Source organism: Squalius cephalus, assembly GCF_949319135.1.
Source record: "Squalius cephalus genome assembly, chromosome: 19".
NCBI classification, from domain to species: Eukaryota; Metazoa; Chordata; class Actinopteri; order Cypriniformes; family Leuciscidae; genus Squalius; species Squalius cephalus.
The window spans coordinates 8805394-8826421 of NC_137140.1; the positions used below are offsets into that span (position 1 = coordinate 8805394).

The 21028-nt window shown below is 35.1% G+C and overlaps 1 protein-coding gene across 2 annotated transcripts; it reads right to left on the bottom strand.

The window, feature by feature from the left end:
- Nucleotides 1-1116: 1116 nt before the first annotated feature.
- On the bottom strand, nt 1117-20620 carry slc4a1b (solute carrier family 4 member 1b (Diego blood group)). Of its 2 annotated transcripts, XM_079852274.1 has the most exons (18): nt 20522-20558; nt 18579-18618; nt 15427-15607; nt 14207-14342; nt 11164-11230; nt 10671-10713; nt 10351-10535; nt 8657-8867; nt 7219-7422; nt 6843-6991; nt 6555-6749; nt 4745-4993; nt 4533-4622; nt 4139-4305; nt 2606-2847; nt 2341-2510; nt 2048-2221; nt 1117-1901 (listed from the first exon to the last, which is right to left on the bottom strand). In XM_079852274.1, the coding sequence occupies exons 3-18, from the start codon at nt 15593-15595 to the stop codon at nt 1821-1823; spliced, it is 2532 nt and encodes an 843-aa protein (XP_079708400.1). In that variant the 5' UTR covers nt 15596-15607; nt 18579-18618; nt 20522-20558; the 3' UTR covers nt 1117-1820. The 2 variants fall into 2 exon arrangements, with proteins under 2 accessions (XP_079708400.1, XP_079708399.1); XM_079852273.1 differs by lacking the exon at nt 18579-18618 and having other exon boundaries at nt 20522-20620.
- Nucleotides 20621-21028: the final 408 nt, after the last annotated feature.

A 21028-nucleotide genomic window follows, 5' to 3' on the forward strand; every position in this document is an offset into this window, starting at 1 on the left:
ATAGTCAACGAAATTAACTGTTCTGAGAATTAAAAAAAAAGTAAGTCTCTACCCCATTCCTGTGAGGAGTTAAGGCCGTTTAAAGAAACCACAGAAATGAGTTAAAACGGCTAAGTTAAAGCTAACGTTACCTAAGTAATCTAGTAGAGAATGAATCATCAGAAATATACTTATTTGAAAACTGGCGTGGTCCTTTCAGTTAATTACCATTACAATATCCATATTACCATTCTTTTCCCAAAACGCTGGGGCAGAAAGTCACTGTCACTTACCACAGACAATGATGAGCAGCTTCGAAGTCCGTTGGTAACCGTTGGTTGGTTATTCCAAACAAACTCATTCAAATTACTAAGATCATGTGTGTGTGCATAAGTGTGCCATGATGTTAAATATCCAGCATGTCTTTCGGAATTTTGAGAGTAGCCTAAAATTCTATTGTGGTTCTGAGCCTGTTGATCAACTAGTAGTGGAATCATCACAGAGCCATTGATTTTGGTTGGATAACTTGGGGCAATAGTTGATTGCCAATGAAGTAAAGATGGAAATATTGGAAAAAAGTGAGAAAACGCCTATTTGTTTTGCATTAAATTGATGCAAAATCATGTAGAAATGTGTTTTGAGAGTTATTTTTTCAGTGGATGTTGTTAGTGTTTTGTGTATCTGGAATGAATTTATTGACAGCCTGCCCAACCCACTGAAGATTTGAGGAAAAAAAATTTCCTCACATTTTTCTGATAAAAAAATAAAGGGTGCATACACTAAAATGGCCACAATTTTTTTTTCGCAATATTTCTGGCAGAGCAGACCCTCCAATTATTGGTTCTTAGGGTCAAAGTTAACAGAAAAAACACAAATAAAAAGTATGGCAGACCATGTCAGGTTCAACCCATTTTTGAGACTTTGGCTCCCTGACTAAATGGTTCTTAACCATAGCTGCACAAAGTTGTGGTATTTTCAATAAAAAATCATTGTTTGTTAATGTGAGTGATAACCTCATTTGAATTTTTAACCATTCAAAGATGACGGCTGTGTTGACATATGGAAACTAACTTTAGGCTCCCATATGTTACAACATTCTGTTGATGGTAAAGCAAAACAGCAAAACAACAAACTATTATGGCCATATTATATAGCATTAGAAGAATTTTTATTCCAAATATGCCGCTATTATGCATTGTCACATTGGCTGTTTTTTTTTCTTGTTTTTTTTTTTGCCTGTTACATAGAAAGGAAATAAGCTTGTACATGTTTTTTGATGTAGATCTATCTTACAGCATAACATACATGCATTATTTAAGAAATACACTGCAGGTCAAAATTTTTGAATAATTAAGATATTTTGTTTTTTGTTTTTGAAAGATCATTACTAGCCTAATGACATCTAGACCAGTAATAGCACATCTTTATGGGGGCAAAGCAAATCTTCTCCAACAAGACAAAGTAGGCCTATTTGTAAAAATTTAAAATAAATAAAAAACATAAAATAAAAAAAAGACCTAGGCTACATTAATAATTTCTTTATAATGCAGGGAGAATATCTTATCTGTGAAATGTGCTGGTCCTATGGGCATTTTAAAGACCTTCATAATGCAGTACCTTACTGAATATTAGTGCAAAAGTTATTAAAGGCACTTGTATATTTAAATGTTGCATGTCATGATGACGTCATCTTGTAAGAACTGTATTAGACCATTGTAATATCAATTTACAGACAGAAAAACCACACACAGCAGTAAAATGAACATAATTCATTGTTTTGTCAAATTTTTCATGTGCTGGCTGCACTCTAAAAAAAACGAGTTTGGTTGCAGGAAAAGGATCTATAATGGCATCTGAGATTCAGAATACATATCCACTCCTGGCTCCTCTTCAAATGTTGCCTTGGAATCATCACCGTCAAGCTATATTGAAGATACAAAGTACAATGAATTATTATGAAAAGTTAAATGGAAAGTTCACTAGGTTCACTATGACTTGGAATATAGCATGTACGTCAAGTAGACTACTGCTAGGCTACTCTGACTAGGCTAGTCAGTGTGCCACTTACATATTTTATCTCTTGCTCAGTGAAAAGTCGTCCAGTCATGAACATGCGCAGAGGGATGGTGAGTATCAGGATGAACGGTAGAGCCAGTGACACAGGGCTCGATTTCACCATCCACAGGACTGCCAGACACACGATCTGGATCGCAGTGAATACGTGCATCCTACTGGTGCTGACCTGCAGAGGGAGACAGAGACCACATGCAAAAGGAAACCAACCTTGAGAATAAAACATTTACAAGAATAAGAAATAGAAATGCAAAGAATTCCAATAGAGTAATGGTAGCACAGACATACTCTTGTAGCATAGGGTTCATTGGGGTGATATTTTTTGGGAATGAGGAGGAGCAAAATTCGATCCCAAAGCTGAATCCCACTGAGGGATGTGATTCCCATGTAGAGAAAGATTCCAAACAGAGCCGCAATAGGAATCATTTTTAGAATGGGCTCCATGAGGATCGAAAGACCTGCAAACGGACAGACAGAGATGTTAATGTATTTCTAGGAAGCATAGTACTGTAAGAACCAGGTTAAGAAGAATGTTAGACGTATGTCAACATACCAACAAGCAAAGCCACTATTACTCCACTGACTCTCTGTTCCAGAACCTTCTCAATCTCAGGTTTTGGGCCCTTGCTCATGACAGTCAGGGCATTGGCATGAGATACGGATCGTACGGTTGCGGCACTCAACCAAGGAACACCAAATATGGCACCCAGACCTCCCATGCTCACCAGGATGAGAAGATCCATGTGGAAGCCAGAACCTTTGACCATTTTTCTCTCTGGTTTACTCACAATTAGTCTTGAAAAATGAATGAGAGACAAGTGAAAAGATCAGTTTATAAATAAATTAGCATTGCAAATTATTTATTCAGAGAGAAATATTTGTTCTATTTTTATGTTATTTTGAAAGCATTAGTAGAATCTTTCATCTCCAGTCTAGCAAGGGTCATCACACTAACCCAACCAGTCACTTTCACTTTCTGTCACACTGTGTAATACTGCTCCATATAACTGTATATTTTACTTTATGTTGCACTCTTAAAATAAAGGTTCCAAAAGGGGGTTTTCGGCATAATGCCATAGAATTACCATTCTGGGTTCCCCAAAGAACCTTTCTGTGAACAGTTCTTATAGTCCCCCTGTGGTGAATATCACGTTCTAATGTTGTTTATATATCTATGTGGTGTTTTTAATATGCTTTAAGACAAACCATGTGCAAATTCATGCCAACACCATGACTGAGTATTTTCTCCTTAAAACTGCAGTGAACCAAAGACAGTGTTCAAAACGTGGTTTGAAATTACAGTTGTTCTCTACGTCACAAATATATTGAAACCAATTCCGTCATGAGGGGTGCGGGGTTTAGTCTTTAATTAACTATGCTGCGAAGTAGGGGAGTATCAAGAGAAGCCAGGTATATTTTTCTGTTGATATGAAATATCAGGTAGATTTAGCAATATAGCAGGTGAATTATGTATATGATTTATATTACGATGTTATGGTGAATTATATGCCTTTCTCCAATGACGTTCTGAGTTGTTCAAAGCATTTCTAAGGATATTGATTTTTAGAAGGCAGCTGTCTGACTCTGAGATGGTGAACGGGAACATGGTTTGTGTAACATTAGAACCACATTATTAGCTGTTTGATAATGTAATCATATTAATTACCGTTATGTGTCGACGTTGTAGAGAGCGACACATAAAACGCATTACGATTCTGATACATCGACATGTAAACGACTCTGCATAATCCACTTCTTCTGAATCAGTTTTAACTATTTAAATGACAAAATAGCAGAGAATAATGCATAAGTATACAAATGCTCCTTTAGGATGCACCTTTAGTGTGAAGAATATTTCATTGTTCTCTAAGATCGTTTTTGAACCTTTTGTGCAATGGGAAGATTCTATGTTAATTATTCTTCATGGAACATCAATGGTAATAAAGAACCTTTATTTTTTAGAGTATGTGCAGCATTTTCACTTGAGTGAGGACTGAAAATTTGTTGGAGCCTGATCCTGTCAGTTAACGAATTGTACCAGAAATTGATTGTACCTAATCCTCTTCCTCCAGAAAACATTACTCACGTGGTGATCTGAGACTCAAGGAAGATGAGGATGAAGACCAATATAGCTGGAACAACAGAGGCGAACATCATCCACACAGGGAAGGGCTTGTGTTCACCCATAGGGTTGATTAACCAGCCCCGCATCTTAGGGTTGGACACCTGAAGACCCTTAGGCACCACCAGTTTCTGTAACACAAGTCAAAGGTCAGAGAGGTCAAAACAGTAACTTTACAGGATTGGATCTGAATTGGTGCCCTATAAGTGCTATCTATCTATAAAGGCATCCAATGCCCATCAGAAACCTAAAAAATAAGGCATCTAGGAATCTACTTCTAATCTAAAATGAAAATAAAAATTCCATGGAATTCACTTATAATTAAATAATATTCACAAATACTAAATTACAAACATACCTGAGTGTATGTATCCTCAATATTGATATCGATAGCAACCATGAGGAAAATTGCAATGGGAACTCCAAAGTCACCGAGCAAACGTCGAATCTATGCACCAAACAGATCTTTATATTTTAAGCAAGAATTTACAAACAGCTGGTGCAATCCGAAGCCTGCTATAAACAGTCATGTTCTCATATTTTGATCACAATATTCAATAATCTATTTACCTTGCCTGGCAGGAATGTGCCATTCTTGAACATGCGTAGGTAGTATGCAATGGAGAAACAGCCAAACATGAGACACATGGACAGAAGAGCGGTGTTGGGATAAGGCTGGTGCTGAACGCTTCTCACGACAGATACATTTCCTGTAGCATTATCCAGGAGTCTCTGATAGCTGACAACTGAGTGCCAAGGGTCCTCAACTGTACTGTTTAAATGTTCATAATTCAGGATGAGAGGATGTTCTTTGAAAATCTATAATGAAGGATGAAACAAAGAGAGAAATGTATATTATTGAACAATATTTGTATATGAATGTCTTGAGAGAGTATCATCACAATGTCTTTGCTGTATTAGCTGTTGCAAATTAGGAAACAAATTTGTGATATTTGTGGAAAATTAAGTGAGTCATGCTTGTCCATGCAAACTCATTGGCTCAGTGCTATGGGGGTTGCTACAGTGTTGCTGAGGTGTTCTGAGTGGTTGTTAGCCTGTTGCTAGTGTGTTCTAGGTGGTTGCTACGGCACTGCTACGCAGTTGTTAAGGTGTTGTGAGTAGTTGTACGCACACTGCTGTGCTAGGTTGTCCTGCTTGGTTGCTGGTAGCATTAAGTGGGTGTATGACGGTGTTCTGCGTGGTTACAACTTGCTAAGCGGTTAATGCTGGCCCAGTAGCTGGTCCAGCTTAGACAAGTAATAACACTTTTCTCCTCAACAACCCATGCAATTTGAGGCATGTCATTTTCCTTAGAAAGCACCAACAATTACTATAATTATGCATATAGAGTGATTACTGTTGAAAAAACTTTGGAAGATATTAATTTTCAAAGTATGCTAAAGTAAATTAAATTATATTCTAGGTTGGTTGCCTTTTGCGTGTGATAACAGCATGGTTTTCTGTCATCAGTTAACGAAATTCCTACACTCTAAAAAATCTTGGGTTATTTTTTCTACCCAAATCCTGGGTTGAGCCTTTTGGGTCATTTATTGTTTTTTTTGTTTTTTTCAGTGTTTGGATAGTTTTTGTGTTACCCAGCTCCTGGGTCAGACGTAACAACCCAGTGTTTGGGTAATTTTGTGTTACCCAGATCATGGGTCAGACATAACAACCCGGGGTTGAGTTATTTATTGCAGGCTTTTTGCAACCTCTTCTTCAGGAGAGAGCAGTGCAGCTCCGTCAAATTGGTGCATGTCTTCGGTAAAATGCAGGTTTGTGTACATTTTATTTTATCTATAAATTCATTATTGTGCTGTATATCATTTAATTTTATGCAAAACAACATGATGTGAGTCACCTACACAAGTGTCACGTGACTCGCGTCTGTCTTTTCGCGTGATGGAAACGCCTGATGCTTGCATAAAATTGTATGATTTTATTCAAAAAGAAACAGAATATAAATACTTAGGATGTTAAAATATGTTCTCAGAACTGAAACTGTTTGTTTATGGACAGGTTATGGAGTCAGTCACAGCATGTTTTGTCTACGAGTGAAACGCAGGGCGGCGGTCTGAAGTTAGAAGTTCCCCCACAGAACATGATACAAGCTCCGGCACGAGATCCAGATCCACGAAAAAAAACCAATTTGCTGGGTAAAATTAACCCAACATGTGTTCTGTCCTATGTTTAGCCAGCCCTTGGGTTAAAAACAACCCAAATTGGGTTGTTTTTAACCCACTGTTTTTTAGAGTGTAAAAATTAAACAAGTCTTTATCATGCAGCAAAAATGAATGTATGAAGCCAAAAGATATACAGCGATGGTTGAATGAAGAAGTAAAAGAATGCAGCAAAATATTAAAATGGCAAAAAAAGTATGTACCCTGCCGAGTTTTGCAAAGGTCTCGTAGATGAAGATGAGGGAGATGAGGATGGAGAAGATCTCTTGAGTAAAACGGGAAATGAAGCGGACCAGAAAGCTTCCTTCCAAGGCAACAATCACCACAACGATGACCACCAGCCACGCGCCAACCCACACTCGGCCTACGATGTACTCAATGCCCTGAGACTTACAGAACTACAGCCAGGAGGGAAAGCATGATGGGAGAATTGAGATATATATCATATATCTTATATCAGATAAACATTGTAAAGAGAGACAACCACTCACAGTAAAAAAAGCCTCTTCAAACACCAGGAGCGGCCCAGAGAAACCGATAACAAGCACAGGTTGGGCAGCGACCAGGCAGAAGATAATGCCCAGCACTGAAGTGGAGATCATCAGCTCCGACACACCCATCATGTTATCCACCTTATCAGCTGTGGAGAGAAGCATAAGAGTGCCAAACAAACGTTTATAAGATCAGTTTTCAAAAGTCTTGATTTGCATTGTTCGCTCTCTTCAGCTTTGTTTAGAGAGGAAGAAAGAACAAAAACAAAAATTATTTCAGAACAAAAATTAGTGTTCACTTGCAAAATGATAGTGTGAATGTTCAGTCCTTAAGGGAAACATGTTTTGGGAAACATGATTTGGGAAACATGCATACCAAGGAGACCTCCAAAGGTGATGGCAGGCGAGAGTGCAGCAAAGTAGATAAAGATGATGGCAGCAACAACCTGAGCATTCAAAGCATCCTTGATGTCACTGACATAGTGTTGGTATCGTCTCTTCATGTCTCTGATCATGCCACCGAATGGAACACCGGTACGTGTTAGTGGATCTTCTGGAGGGGGTCCTAAGGATTTTGAAGCTGTAGGAAGATAGATTGGCATTAGATATCTGTGCTCTGTTAACAGTAAGATTAAAAAATAATTTGTCATAATCAAAGTGAACACCAACAAGGTGATCATGACCCAAAGTTGAGGCAACTTATATCACCCGGAAGGGGTTTATTTTATGATAATGAAGGCCTGATTGTACATTTCCCACTTATTTCACAGATTATTAATGAGTATTTTATTGTCAGGCTTCAACTAAGAACCTAAAACAGCCGTGAAGGAAATCTGTTTCGGGGTCACTTGTATCTTGTAGTGTCATTATACAAAAATATTTAGTAACGCTTTTCTATGAGCTTCCAATCTCAGCTAATATCAATTTCAACATTTACCAATAACATTATTAAAAATCAAAAGTTGTATTTGTTAATATTATTTAATGGACCTGAGCTAACATTAACTAACAATAAAATATGTATGTTTATTAACAAAGATTTAAATATACTGCAACAAACGTATTGCTCATTGTTGATGCATTAACTAATGGGGCCTTATTGTAAAGTGTTACCAAATATTTGAGGTTGCAAACTGAACAATCACAATTTAATATACCAGTAAGTTTTTATTCTTTGTAATAAAATTAACTCAATTAGATTTGTGCACAAATTTCATTTACATTATTTCCAATTTCCATTTTGTTAATAATTAATAAGGTCACTTTAAGCTTATACAGTGCTTATAACAAAAAAAATCCCTTTTATATTCAATACTCCTAAATCAAATGCTCTCATGCTTTTCAGGAAATATTTTTGGGAAATATTTCTGCCATTTTACATTTTCTGGGAGCTACTTTCAAATTGGCCCTAGCCTGTCGGTCCAATTTACTTCAAATTTTAAATGTATACCATCTAGAGATAATCCTGCCAAAAAAGTTATTCTCGAAATTTTGTTTCATATGAGCCAATGAAATTGTTGGGTACAGATTGTTTTGTACGCATAGACACCTGAATAATCTGAGGACACATGCTGAATTTCATCCATAACAAGAAAACTCTCCAATCATTTAAGGAAGTTTTAGACTACTTTTAAGCAATTGAGGTTTCAACTGCTTGAACCCCTCATCTACTTGTAGTTATATATTTTTATTACTCTTATGCAATTATTTATCATCATGAATTTTGTGTTTGCCAGTAAGCACTTGAGTTATGTGTATATGCACACATACAGTTATCTTATCCTATGGGTTGTACTTTGTGTATGTGTCCTTACGTTTGCGAGGTTTGACTTCCAGGCGGAGTTTGGGGTCAGAGGGGCGGAGTCTCTCTTGCAGTAGTCTCTTCTGGAAGGGGATGAGTGATGTTAGCATAGACTCATTCGGAATCTCAGTGGGCGGAATCACAATGCAGCAGTCTGTGAAGTCTCCCACGGCATCGGTCAGCTCGCGATCACTCTGAGCCTGGAAAGCTGCTTGGTTAAACACCTGTGTGTGAAAGATAAGTGTAGGAAAAACATTAGAAAAACTGCATAAAATGTGCTGTTTCTCTTTAATAACTTTAATCTTCAGATAGGCTGAATTAAGCATTAAGCATTCTCCTTTTTCCCAGCATGCCCTGGGTCATGAATAATTTAAATAGTAGCTTTATTAGACCGCACCACTTTTTTACATTTTTGTTGAAGATTTTGTTGTTATTTTATTGTGATGTCAGAAGGAGCCTGTTTCGAATTATTTGTTTGTAACATTCGTAGTGTTTCAAGTTGAACCTTTAGCATACTTTTAAAAAAAGGTACTATTACGGAAATACTATACTTAAGTTCGAAATGAGTGTAATGTTTTTCATTTTCATTTTATTTAAGAGAGCTTTTTTTTTTACTCCAGTACATATTTATATGCAATTTCATATTTACTTCTATTGTCTTTAATATGACCAAATGCACTGACAAGTATGCCAAACTAAAGTATACTTTTATGACATTTCTATTGAAACGTGTATGTCATGTTTAATATTACACATTTTAAGGATGAAGTTGCAATTTAGTACATTTAAAAATATTTAAACTTTAAAACACTTCAGTTAAAATTACATCAAGTATTTTGCGTGTGCTTTAGTATGTCAGTCAACACATTAAAATAAGTTTACTTTAAAAAAAATGACAAAATATTACTACATCATAAAACTTTAAATTTCACATTATTACAAAGTGCATTTTTTGAAAGTGTACTTAAGTGTGTTAAGAAACAGTCATGAAAGTCTATTCTCTTTAAATTACACTTAAGTGGTTTATTTCATTAAATCAGTAGTTCACTTTCAAATGAAAATCAGCCCATGATTTACTCACCCTCAAGCCATCCTAGGTGTGTATGACTTTCTTCTTTCAGACGAATACAATCTGAGTTATATTAAAAAATATCCTGGCTCTTCCAAGCTTTATAATGGCAGTGGATTGCAACCAACAGATTGAAGCTCAAAAACGTGCATCCATCCATCATAAATGAACTACACACGGCTCTGTGGGGTTAATAAAGGCCTTATGAAGCAAAACGAGGAGTTTGTGTAAGAAAAATATTCATATTTAAAACTTTCTAAAGTAAAATAACTTGCTTATTTTATATGAAGAAAGTCATATAGGCTACACCTAGGATGGCTTGAGGGTGAATAAATCATGGGCTAATTTTCATTTTAAAGTGAACTAATCCTTTAATATTATATTATCTGCAAGTTTTTTTTTTTTTTTTAAGATGTAAAGCACATAACAACTGCACATTCGGTACAATTAAGAACAAGAGGAGGTCTGTGTGTGTAGCGTTTTAACATTATAGAAAACATGAACATGATTTTGAATAAGTTATGACCATATAAATAAAGGGAGCACTTTGCATACTGCAGAGCTTTTTTTAAAGGATAGAAAACTCATGCTAAATTCCGGTAACTGTTGCAATTTGATTTTCCTGTCAGTTCTCTTACTTTGTCAGCTAGTAGTGCTGCCATTGCTCGGCCAGACTCATGATAGTCCATGTCATTTGTGGTAGGGCCAATCAGGATAAAGATGAAGCGCACAGGCACGGGAGCTTCCAGAGCCGACTCCAGCACCACAGCGTCCCGCAAACGCACGAATGCTACTGTAGGCCTCTCTAGGAACTCCAGAGCACCTTACACACAAACACACACACCATTATTGCTGTAAAAAAATAGAGTCAATGTTTGCTAACAGAAACACATTACTAATTTAGTAAGTCACACCTTTGAATGTAAATGATTGGACTTATTAATAAAAACATCCTCACCTACGAGCACCATTGAGGCTTCTGCAACATCAGCTGTGTCCCTCTTTGGTTGAGAATAAAACCACATAGTCAAAAAATGTCAAATGACTTAAAAACTAAGAAAATAAATTATGAATGACATGTGTTAAAGCCCGTTCACACCAGCAGAAGATATTGTTGCTTATTCTGCATGCGCTGCAGTTTTGTTATCTGCTGCTTCAAATGCTCGAGCTCTTTAAAGCAGAATGGATTCTGATTGGCCATCAATGTTTTTACTGTTCATCAGTTCAGAAAGTGATTCCAATTATATTATTTAAATATAATATTATATATTATATTAAACTAATTATATTGTTTCAGTGCTGTTCTCATTATAGTGTGCTGTTCTTTTATATTTGGGACGATTTTAGAACTTCTTTTAGAACTATCTTTATCATTACAGTTATCATCCTTAGTGTGAACTGGCCTTTATAGTTATGCTCGTAACAGTTACAACAAGAAAACTTGTGCTCACTTTCTCTGTGACAGAGAATTTCTGCATCTCCATGCCTGAAGTCAGGGGCTGGGTCTCTACTGACTGGCTGGAGAGAGAGAAAGAAATAAAATGAATGCTTTTAAAGGTGAATTGGTTCATGATGACTACACTACAAATCTGAAGAAAATGAGAAGCATGACCCTGCAAAATTCACTGCCATGATGCTATTCTGTTGTCAGTGGTTGCTACGGTGTCCTGTGTGTGTGTTTTAGTGCATTGCTATGCAGTTGCTAGGGTGTTGTGTGTGATTGCTAAGTGGTTACTAACTGGCCCCTAAAGAGTACACCCCCAATTCTCTATGATATTCTGATTCTTCAAATCCGCAAGTACATAGTTAATGACACCTAATATTAAGTGGGGCCGTAATTTTTGTAACTGTTACACTGGCATATGAATGATGTCTTGTATTGAAAGAAGGGGTGTAATGGTACACAAAAATAATGAATCGACATCGTACCTCGGTTTTGAAGACACGCTATGTTTTCTGCATAGCAGAAGGAGAAACTTATACATATTTTTTCCTATGTATTTAAAAAAAAAGTCTTTCAAAAGTCTTACAATTCAGTTGCAGCTGTTTTGAAATCTTTTGGGGCAAAATATTTAGCTAAATTTATATTTTAGAATTATTGCACTCCCACTGGTGCGCACTGGTGCTCCTTCAGTGGTGTCTGGGTAGTTTACTCACGTGCTGTCAGCAGTATGAGCCTTTTTTGCAAAATGGAAAACTTTCTAACATTTACAAAAAAGAATACAACTGTAAAACAGGTCTCAAATACATATCTGACAAGCCTCTTTAAAGTCTTAGGATTTAGTTTGGATCTATGGAAGCCCATTTCGGCCACATAAGAAAAAAATCATTATTTTGAAAACCATGATTATGAGATAAAAAGTCGAAATTATGACATACTAAGTCATATTTATGAGTCATAATTATGGCATCAACCTCCAGTTTCACAGACAAGGCTTAAGCCTAGTCCCAAACTAAAAGGCATGTTTGAGATGTTTAACTGAAAGCAACTTGCATTGATATATCTTACAATATGTTTGTGCCATTGTTTTGTCCTGAGATGCTTACCAGTAATGTTTTTTTTTTTCTAAGGCATGTTTATAAAAGCTACTTAAATGTCCTAATTGAACTAAGGCCTAATCCTGGCTTAATCTAAGCCCTGTTTGTGAAACCAGGCCTAAAAATCTAAATTATGACTTAGTATGCTATAATTTCAACTTTTTTATATCATAATTATGATTTAGTATTTCATATCTCATAATTTCAACTTCATCTTATAATAGGCCTTTATCACACTTCCGTGTTCGAAAGCGGAAGCTTCAAATAGGAGCATAAAAACTTCTGCTGCAGCCTGTATCAATGACTGTGCCCGTGGGATTGTTTTGATTTATGTAAAATTCAGAACAGATACTTCTAAAGACACCAACCTCAGTTTACAATCATTGGGTCTCATTCATGAAACACGAGCAGAACGAATTTTTGTGTAAATCGTGTGTAAAGTGGTTCTGGCGTAAATTTTCGGACTCATTAAGATGTTCGTATTTTCCAAATGTTAGTTGGTACGAAAGAAATCTACACCTGCTCCCAGCCACGCGTAAATAGTGCGTTTAACATCCGAACGTTTTGCTCATTAATAAGGCTGCATTTTAATTCACTTTAACCGGGTTTATTTGACGGGGTTACATGTCGAACCATTTTCTTTTCACTTCTGGGACTGTTCGATTAACAGATGAAACTCCATTAACTGCATCTGTAATATGCTGCCAAGCTTCCTTTTTTTTTTTAGTACCTGATGGTACTAAAATGTGGCGTTTTGAATGAACTTCTGATAATAAAACTTCAATTTCTGCATCTGAGAAATGTCTCTTTTTCATTCGCTTTTGAGAAGACATGTTGAAATCCTTCGTTTGGTGTCATAATATGATGCCCATTTAAAGTTGTCAGTCGGATTTAATGGGCGGGATTTATGGTAATTGAGAATGAGCGTGCACGCGCGTCCCATTTACGACTGATTGGAATTCATTAACACACACACACACACATTTCACTATCACATCTGACGTTTACGAAGTATTTGTGAATCAGGAGAAGAGTTTTCGGGAAGGTCACTTTACGTGCAAATCACTCACATATTTACTCGTATATTTACGAATGTTTCATGAATGAGACCCATTAATTGAGTATTGTGAAACAAAGAAAAAAGGTGTAATCATATTCCGAGGCATATTTCGAGTCTGATCACCTTATTTTATTACAGAACTGCAAGAATATAATACAAACAACATATCACATTAAAGACTGTTAGAATTAGACAAAGCTTAAAATATTAATTACGACTTGTATTGAAAACTTATTCACATTTACTTTACGATGCAATCATCAATAATTAGATCAGTTTGAAGTTAAGTAAAGTTACGTTTATTGGTGTGATCAAATAAATTTGTTTAATTTTCATCTCAAAACTGGCATCCGTCCATTGACAATAATTTGACAAATTATCAAAATATGATAATATTAAATATATATATATATATATATATATATATATATATATATATATATATTTTTTTTTTTTTTTTTTTTTTTTTTAAATAAATTTAATATCAATTTGATAAACCCCCCATATTTCCCATTCAATACTACAAAATGTTTTACATTTAAAAAAATAAAAAATTTCGGGTCAAAAAAGGGTGAGGGCAATGCTGCCATCGCTCAGTGCACATGTGTACCGAACCCGGAAGACTCATACTGAAAACGTTTGGTAGGAATACTGTTATATTCATACTTGACACCTAGTAGTGTGGATGCAGAATCATGCAAAGGTAAAATTTTTCAATGCTTAGTGCATTGTAGAAATGCCCTATTTGCAGTCAGACATCTTTAGTGAATGGTTACAAACCATGATTTGATACTTTGTAGTATTTCTTTATGTGTAAAACATTTCAGTGAGGGAAAATTACTGAGTAGGCTATACCTTGATTTTTTTTTGCTTTTCCCATAAAGTGTGTGTAGTACCTCTGTTTGTGCATTAATGCTTGAAGAACCTTATCTCTGTCCCCTGGCTGAATCTCCCTTTTGCTAACTAGGGTATCCACAATCTTCTCAATAATACTGGAAAGCATCTTCTCCTCTCTGTCCAGCATCACCACACCTGATCCAAGCAAAAAACATGAAAAAGAATTCAATGCAAAGGAAAGATTAAGGCAAAAGAGAGGATGAGGGCTTTCCACAATAAACATAGACACTATGGCCAAAGCTGAGGAGCACAGGTTGAGCAGGTTTTACGGGACACTTACTATCTACTACCATCACATCTGAGCATGTGCAGTGAAGTTACATTCTTCCTCATATTCCAGTCAGGACAGGACAGAGACTAGAATGTGAGTTCAAGTTAATCCTTGGAAACGCATCCATAACTCTCATTTATGAATCATTACCAAACATACATTACCATAATTCTTAATATATTAGTAGAGAAGCTTTTTGTACATCAATACATCAACAAAATTATCTGTTAATCATTATATGATGTAATACTTTTTTTAAACTATTTTTTATTAAACATGTTCACTTATTTTTACTGCAAGCTACTGTAAAATGACAGCTAAATAAAATAATGTGCTTCATATATAAATTATTTTAAGATGCACTGCAATAAATACTTTTACATTGTTACAAGGAATTTCTATTACAAATAAATGCTGTTCTTTTGAACTTTATATTCATAAAATATTCAAGGTTTCCACAAAAATGTCAACATTGATAATAATAAGAAATGTTTAACACCAAATCAGCATATTAGAATGATAATTTCTGAAGGATCATGTGACACTGAAGACTGAAGTAATGGCTGCTGGAAATTCAGTTTTGCCATTACAGAAATAAATTGCATTTTAAAATATATTATAAACGAAAACATTTAATAATAATATTTCACAATACTACTGTTTTTACTGTATTTTTGGTCAATTAAAGGCTTGGTGAGCGTAAGATACTTCTTTTAAAACATTAAAAAGTCTTACCAACTCCAAACTTTTAAACAGTAGTGTATAATAATGTATAATAACAATTACTATTATTATAATGTTTGGTAGAATGAGACAGCTTTGACACAGGAAATGTGAAGTGATTTGAATTGAACTTAACGTAAATTAAATGTATTATATTATATAACATATTATATAACTATAACTACTAAGAGGTGAGCTGAAGTTTGACTCCAGTCACTCCCTCACCTGTGTTCATTGTCCTGCGTAACTGCACCAGGCTCTTGAAGGTGAGGTAGGAGATGTGGGAAGGACCCCAGCGGCCCGCCTCAACATCATAGGTCTCTTCATAGCCCATCCATCTGCCTGTCTCCCGCCAATAGCTCTGCTGGTCTGGGTTCTTCACTGACTCGTTCATCTCCACATAAGTCTGACCACAGATAACAATAAAAATGACACAATAAACGGCTCTGCTAACTACCATACATAGGTACGCTAAACATCACAATGAATTTAAAGCATGGCATATTGAGTAATAATGGGTCATTCACAGTTAAATAAAACAATACTGAATATTTACATAAAACATTAATCAACTTTCATGCCACATGGTTTTCCATACACAAATGAACCAAGATTCACACAAATTCTTAAAGGGATAGTTCACCCAAAAATGAAAATTCTGTCATCATTTACTCACCCTCAAGTTGTTTCAAACCTGTAAGAATTTCTTTTTTCTGCTGAACGCAAAAGAAGATATTTTGAAAAATGTCTGTAACCAAACAGTTGATGGACCCCATTGACTTCCATAGTATTTTTTTTTCCTAGTATGGAAGTCAATGGGGTCCATCAACTGTTTGGTTACAGACATTTTTCAAAATATCTTCTTTACTTCTTCTTTACTTCTTCTTTACAGTAGTCTATTACTGAATATTAATTACACGATTAAAATTGTAGTTAGTAATCTAATCTATTACATTACACATTTTAGGTAATATAATCTGACTACTTTTACTCCTAACTTGTTATAACATTGATTTGAATAGTATAATCTTATTTGATAGTTTTTTTTTTAGAAAAGAAAATATAAAAGATAAAAAAATAATAATAAGACAGAATAAATTAATTCTGAATAAGTAACTGTAGTCTAATTATGAGTGTTTTAAAATGTAATATAATCTAAATACAAGTATTTACTTTTTGGAATCTGATTATGTAAACTAGATAACATGTAATCAGTTGTAATCCAGCAACTAAGAATAGTGACTAAGAACAATAAAAATAAAAAAAGCCTCGAGCAGCAATTATTAGCGTTTAATGCTTTAAGGCCTATTAGCATATTCGTAAAAAGGAATTATGTTTTATTTAGCAAGCATGTAACCACAAAGATGGAAAAGATCATTAACAGCCAATACAGGCAAATTTCTAAGGAAATATAATAGTTTTAAATAGTTAACAGTTATTGAGGTTGTTCTACCATATGGTATGAACGCTGTGGGCATGTGTGAAAAATCGTGTGGTATACAATCCTTTACTCATGTGAAAAATGCTAAGGTGCCCCTGGTGGTTGATTTCGCTCAAATTTTTTCACAGGCCTCTAGGGCCATGAGTCAAACAGGCCCAGCGAGTTTCGTTCCGATCGGCATTCGTTAACCTTGTCTGACAGCCACTCAAACTTCATTGGCCAACGGAGACCGTATTTTTCGAGATACACAAATGTCCTCGTAGACAATTGCAGCACCTTGGACATACACACGGCACGCTGGTTTTCAAGTCAATCAGACTGACTGTTGCGTAGCTATAGCCGTTTAAATACAATTTATTGTCATACATATTTTTTTAATGAGTAAAACCATTAAATTAGTTTGTGTCTCTCAAACTCCACTCCACCATGTTACATAGTTGCTATTTGCCCTTTAAAATCTTAAGTATATGCCCTAAATCCCATTACTTACTAGAAGTGACATAATTTCCTTGGAAGGAAAGCAACCCTAATAGCATCATTTTTTCTCTCATATCCTCATTTTCAAAAGACTTATCTAAACACGTAACACATAACATGTCCACCCTGTTGTATCAGTTTTATACCATTACAATTTATTTATTTTAAATTATTTTTCAAAATAGATTTTATATTGTATATCTATCAAAATTCTTTATGAATGTTAATTTTCTGCAAGAATATTGTTCTTTCCTTGCTAATAGGCTTTAGTAGCTAAAACCCTGTTACACACATGGTAAAAATGCATAGTAAAAATGTAATGTATCAGGGTGGACAAATTTCTTACGATGTGAATGTGAAATATTAGGCCAGGATTATTAGGTTATACTAGCTCGAGCTTGACCATTGTGTTTTTATGATAGACAGACATTTTCTCCCTCTGACAAGACAAAAAATAATTGGGTCCCACTTTCTATTAAGTGGCTTTAAGTACTATGTACTTGCATCGAAAAATAAGTACAATGTACTTATTGTGTTCAGGTTGTATTGTAAAACACTTGTGCTGCTATTGAGGTGGGATACGGGTAAGGTTAGGACAGGTGTGGTGGTATGGGTGGGTTTAAGGGTGGGTTAAGGTGTCAGGGAAGGGTCAACAGTGTAATTACAAATGTAATTACATAAATTAATTACAGCTGTAATTACATGAAGGTATTTTCAAAATATAAGTACAATGTAAAAACATGCATGTACACAATAACTCCATTGTATCAAATTATTAATTCCAATGGAAGTACATAGTACTTAAAGCCACTTAATATAAAGTGGGACCAATAATTGTTTAATAAACCTGCTCAGTCCAAAATCCACCAAACTGTAGGAATGACATACATGTATATTTTGATCAATTACAAGTAGATTGCATGAATTTATGTTCTTATGCTGCAAATTGTTTGTTTTGAAGGTTTTGGCAGGAAACCTAAAATATTCTTCATGTGGGAACTTGTAAATTAACAGATTTTTTTCTATTAATGAATGAGTTTTAAATGAACATTTTACTACATTAGGTTAGACCAGCGCAAGTCATTTAAAGGGTCAGATCAAATAGGAATGCAGCACATCCTGTATGGAAAAACTGCATGTTATTACTTTTTAGTGAATTGAAACAGTGAGATGTCATATAACATCCTTCTTGTTCTACTGGTTGTTATAGTTCAAAGCAGAGATGTAGACAACTTAAACATGATGGCAGGACCTCTGGTATGACTGTATTTGTGTGTGTGTTTCCTGTCCAGTGATGACTGATAAATTAAAGCTCATGTTTACCCTCAAAACATCAGGAGTGTGAGTGGCACAAGGCAGACTGCAAATGTGGAAACTAAGTAAATTAACAGTAAGTCATATTAGAATCATGATAAACTGTAAGGAATTGGAATTTGGATTTTTGTGTGCCACTGCTTACCAGACAGTGATCCTGGTTTTGATATTCACATTCGGAGCAGCTAGAAACAGTGTTGGGGGTAATGCATTACAAACAATGTGAGTTACATAATCATATTACTTTTGTAAAATAACTAGTAAAGTAACGCATTACTTTTAAATTTACAAGTTACTTTTTCAAATAAGCAATGCAAGTTTTTCCATTTATTGACTGACACACCTCTCCTAACCCCATGTTGAGAGAAATGGAGAGGTGCTGTGTGCGCTGTGTAAATATAGATTGATATTGTAGTTCTAGACTAAATGTGAGCATTCATTTACTCATCTCACTTGCACAAAACAGATTCAGTATTCCTCAAAATGTATAAAAACAGTAACTCAGAATATTCACAAACCAGCAATAATTAAATTTGTTAAATAACACAAATATACTTTATGCATTTAAGCTCACTTTATAAACCGATGACATTGCTGCTGCAATGACCCAATTCAACCATACCAATAACCAAAATTACTTTAGATTAACTGTTTTTAGATTAATTTAGTATGTCTGAAATTGCCCCCATACCCTTAAATAGGTATTCACTATTTGAAGGGACAGCCAGTTGTAGTAGTGTCCGAAACCATAGTGGACGTTATCGAGCACACTCATTCAATCCCACAATGCACTGCAATATCGAGTGTACAACCCATGTACTGTCATCGGCTAGAGAATACCCATAATGCACTGTGATGGTCGCGCCGAATAAATTCCCGCACCTTGCCAGAAAATGGCGCAGGCAGCTGAATCATCCATCCATCCATTTTCCAAACTGCTGTTCCAATGTGGCTACAGCGTAATATCATACAGGTATAAATTCCCTTTTAATTGATTATTAAATTGTTTCATTAAGATTTTTTACATGCTAGTTTTCATGATAGAGTTCAAGATAAATCTTTTCATTACTAATGGAGCTGTCAGTTTGCTAAGTTTCAAATGATTGATTATTGCTATGATTATTAAACAGCAAGCACAAGCTATGCAAATGAGGCAGGCCTTCCGGCGCACTCAGTGTCCGAATTCACTCACTCGTTTTCATTCACTCCTTCAAGTGAACTATATTAGTGGAGTTATGTAGGGTATAGTGAATGAGGGTATAGGGGGCGATTTCGAACACAGCCAGAGTCTTGAACTTTCTTCTCTTATGTCCTGTTCTTCTGCAATCCAGAATGACAGAACACAGCTGAAAGGTTTGTTTGAGCTGTGCCCTCTACTGTACAGGCATGTATTTTCAGTACAATATAAAACTGTTTATTGACTTCTGTTGTTAAAGGCTTAAAATTATGGGTCACACTGTATATTAAGTGTCCTTAACCACTATGTACTTACATCAAAAAATAAGTATAATGTCCTTATTGTTTTCATATTGTATTGCAAAACACTTTTGCTGCTATTGAGGAGGGATACAGGTACGGTAAGGATAGGTTTGGTGGTATGGGTAGGATTAAAGGTGGGTTAAGGTGTATTACACTTACTTAATTACAGCTGTAATCACATGCAGGTATATAAGAAAATATAAGAATAATGTATAATATACTGAATAAGAATAACTGTTTGGGGTTACCCTTGTACATAAGAAGTGTGTAAATAAAGTATTGCATGAGACTAATACTTTGAGCTCAAGCAACAATTTTTGCTATTGTTTTTGTGCAATTATAGCATTATAGCAATTATAAGTGAAGCTTTGTAAAAAGAAATATTGTTCCATACACTTTAACATCCAATGAACAATTCATTGTAAAATTTAAATATATATTTTTTTAATTTAATTGCATTTTCTATTTTGAATAGAATGTTTCAAATATTTGATAAATATCTACAGCAGTAAACCCCAGTTTAAAACAAATTAAATGAAAGCATTACATATGTAAAACAACACAACTAAATTACAGTTAAAAACCAATTGTGACATTAATTGCACTTACCTTAAATTTCTGACCCTACGGCTCAAGCAATACTCTCTGTCACAGACCCTCACAAAAGTGTGCAGACCTTTATAAAGTCTGTGTACACCTGCAGCTATCAGACACACCTCTACACACACACTCCTATACATACAGAGTTAAAAAAAAAAAAAAGTCTGCAGACAATCCTGTAAAATCTTGTGGGCACATACAGTGACCCCTAAAAAAGTACTTGGACACTGAAGGCACTTTAATATCCAAATATCATTGCATTAGAAAACAAAATATCGTTGAAAAATGACACACAAAAAAAGTGAAGTTAATAGTTAAAAAACAGCATTGTCACTTTTTAGATATTTTCAAAGTATCCATATAAACTTTTTTATAAATATCTAGGGTCGTTTTATGTACATGTTTAGATTTGACTTTGAACACAAAAAAGTATTCAAATGTATCCATATCTCCCTTTTTTCTTTTTCTATATCACACACAAACACATCCAAGACAATGTGTTCCTGGACTCACCCA

Bases quoted from the DNA above. Each gene is read 5' to 3' on its own strand.
- slc4a1b (XM_079852273.1), bottom strand. From the start codon at position 15,595: ATGAACGAGTCAGTGAAGAACCCAGACCAGCAGAGCTATTGGCGGGAG. The intron at 6,992-7,218 runs GTATGCATGTTT...TTCTCTCCACAG, and splicing joins CACCTTTGGAGGTCTCCTTG to CTGATAAGGTGGATAACATG. The intron at 4,994-6,554 runs GTACATACTTTT...CCTTCATTATAG, and splicing joins CCTTTGCAAAACTCGGCAGG to ATTTTCAAAGAACATCCTCT.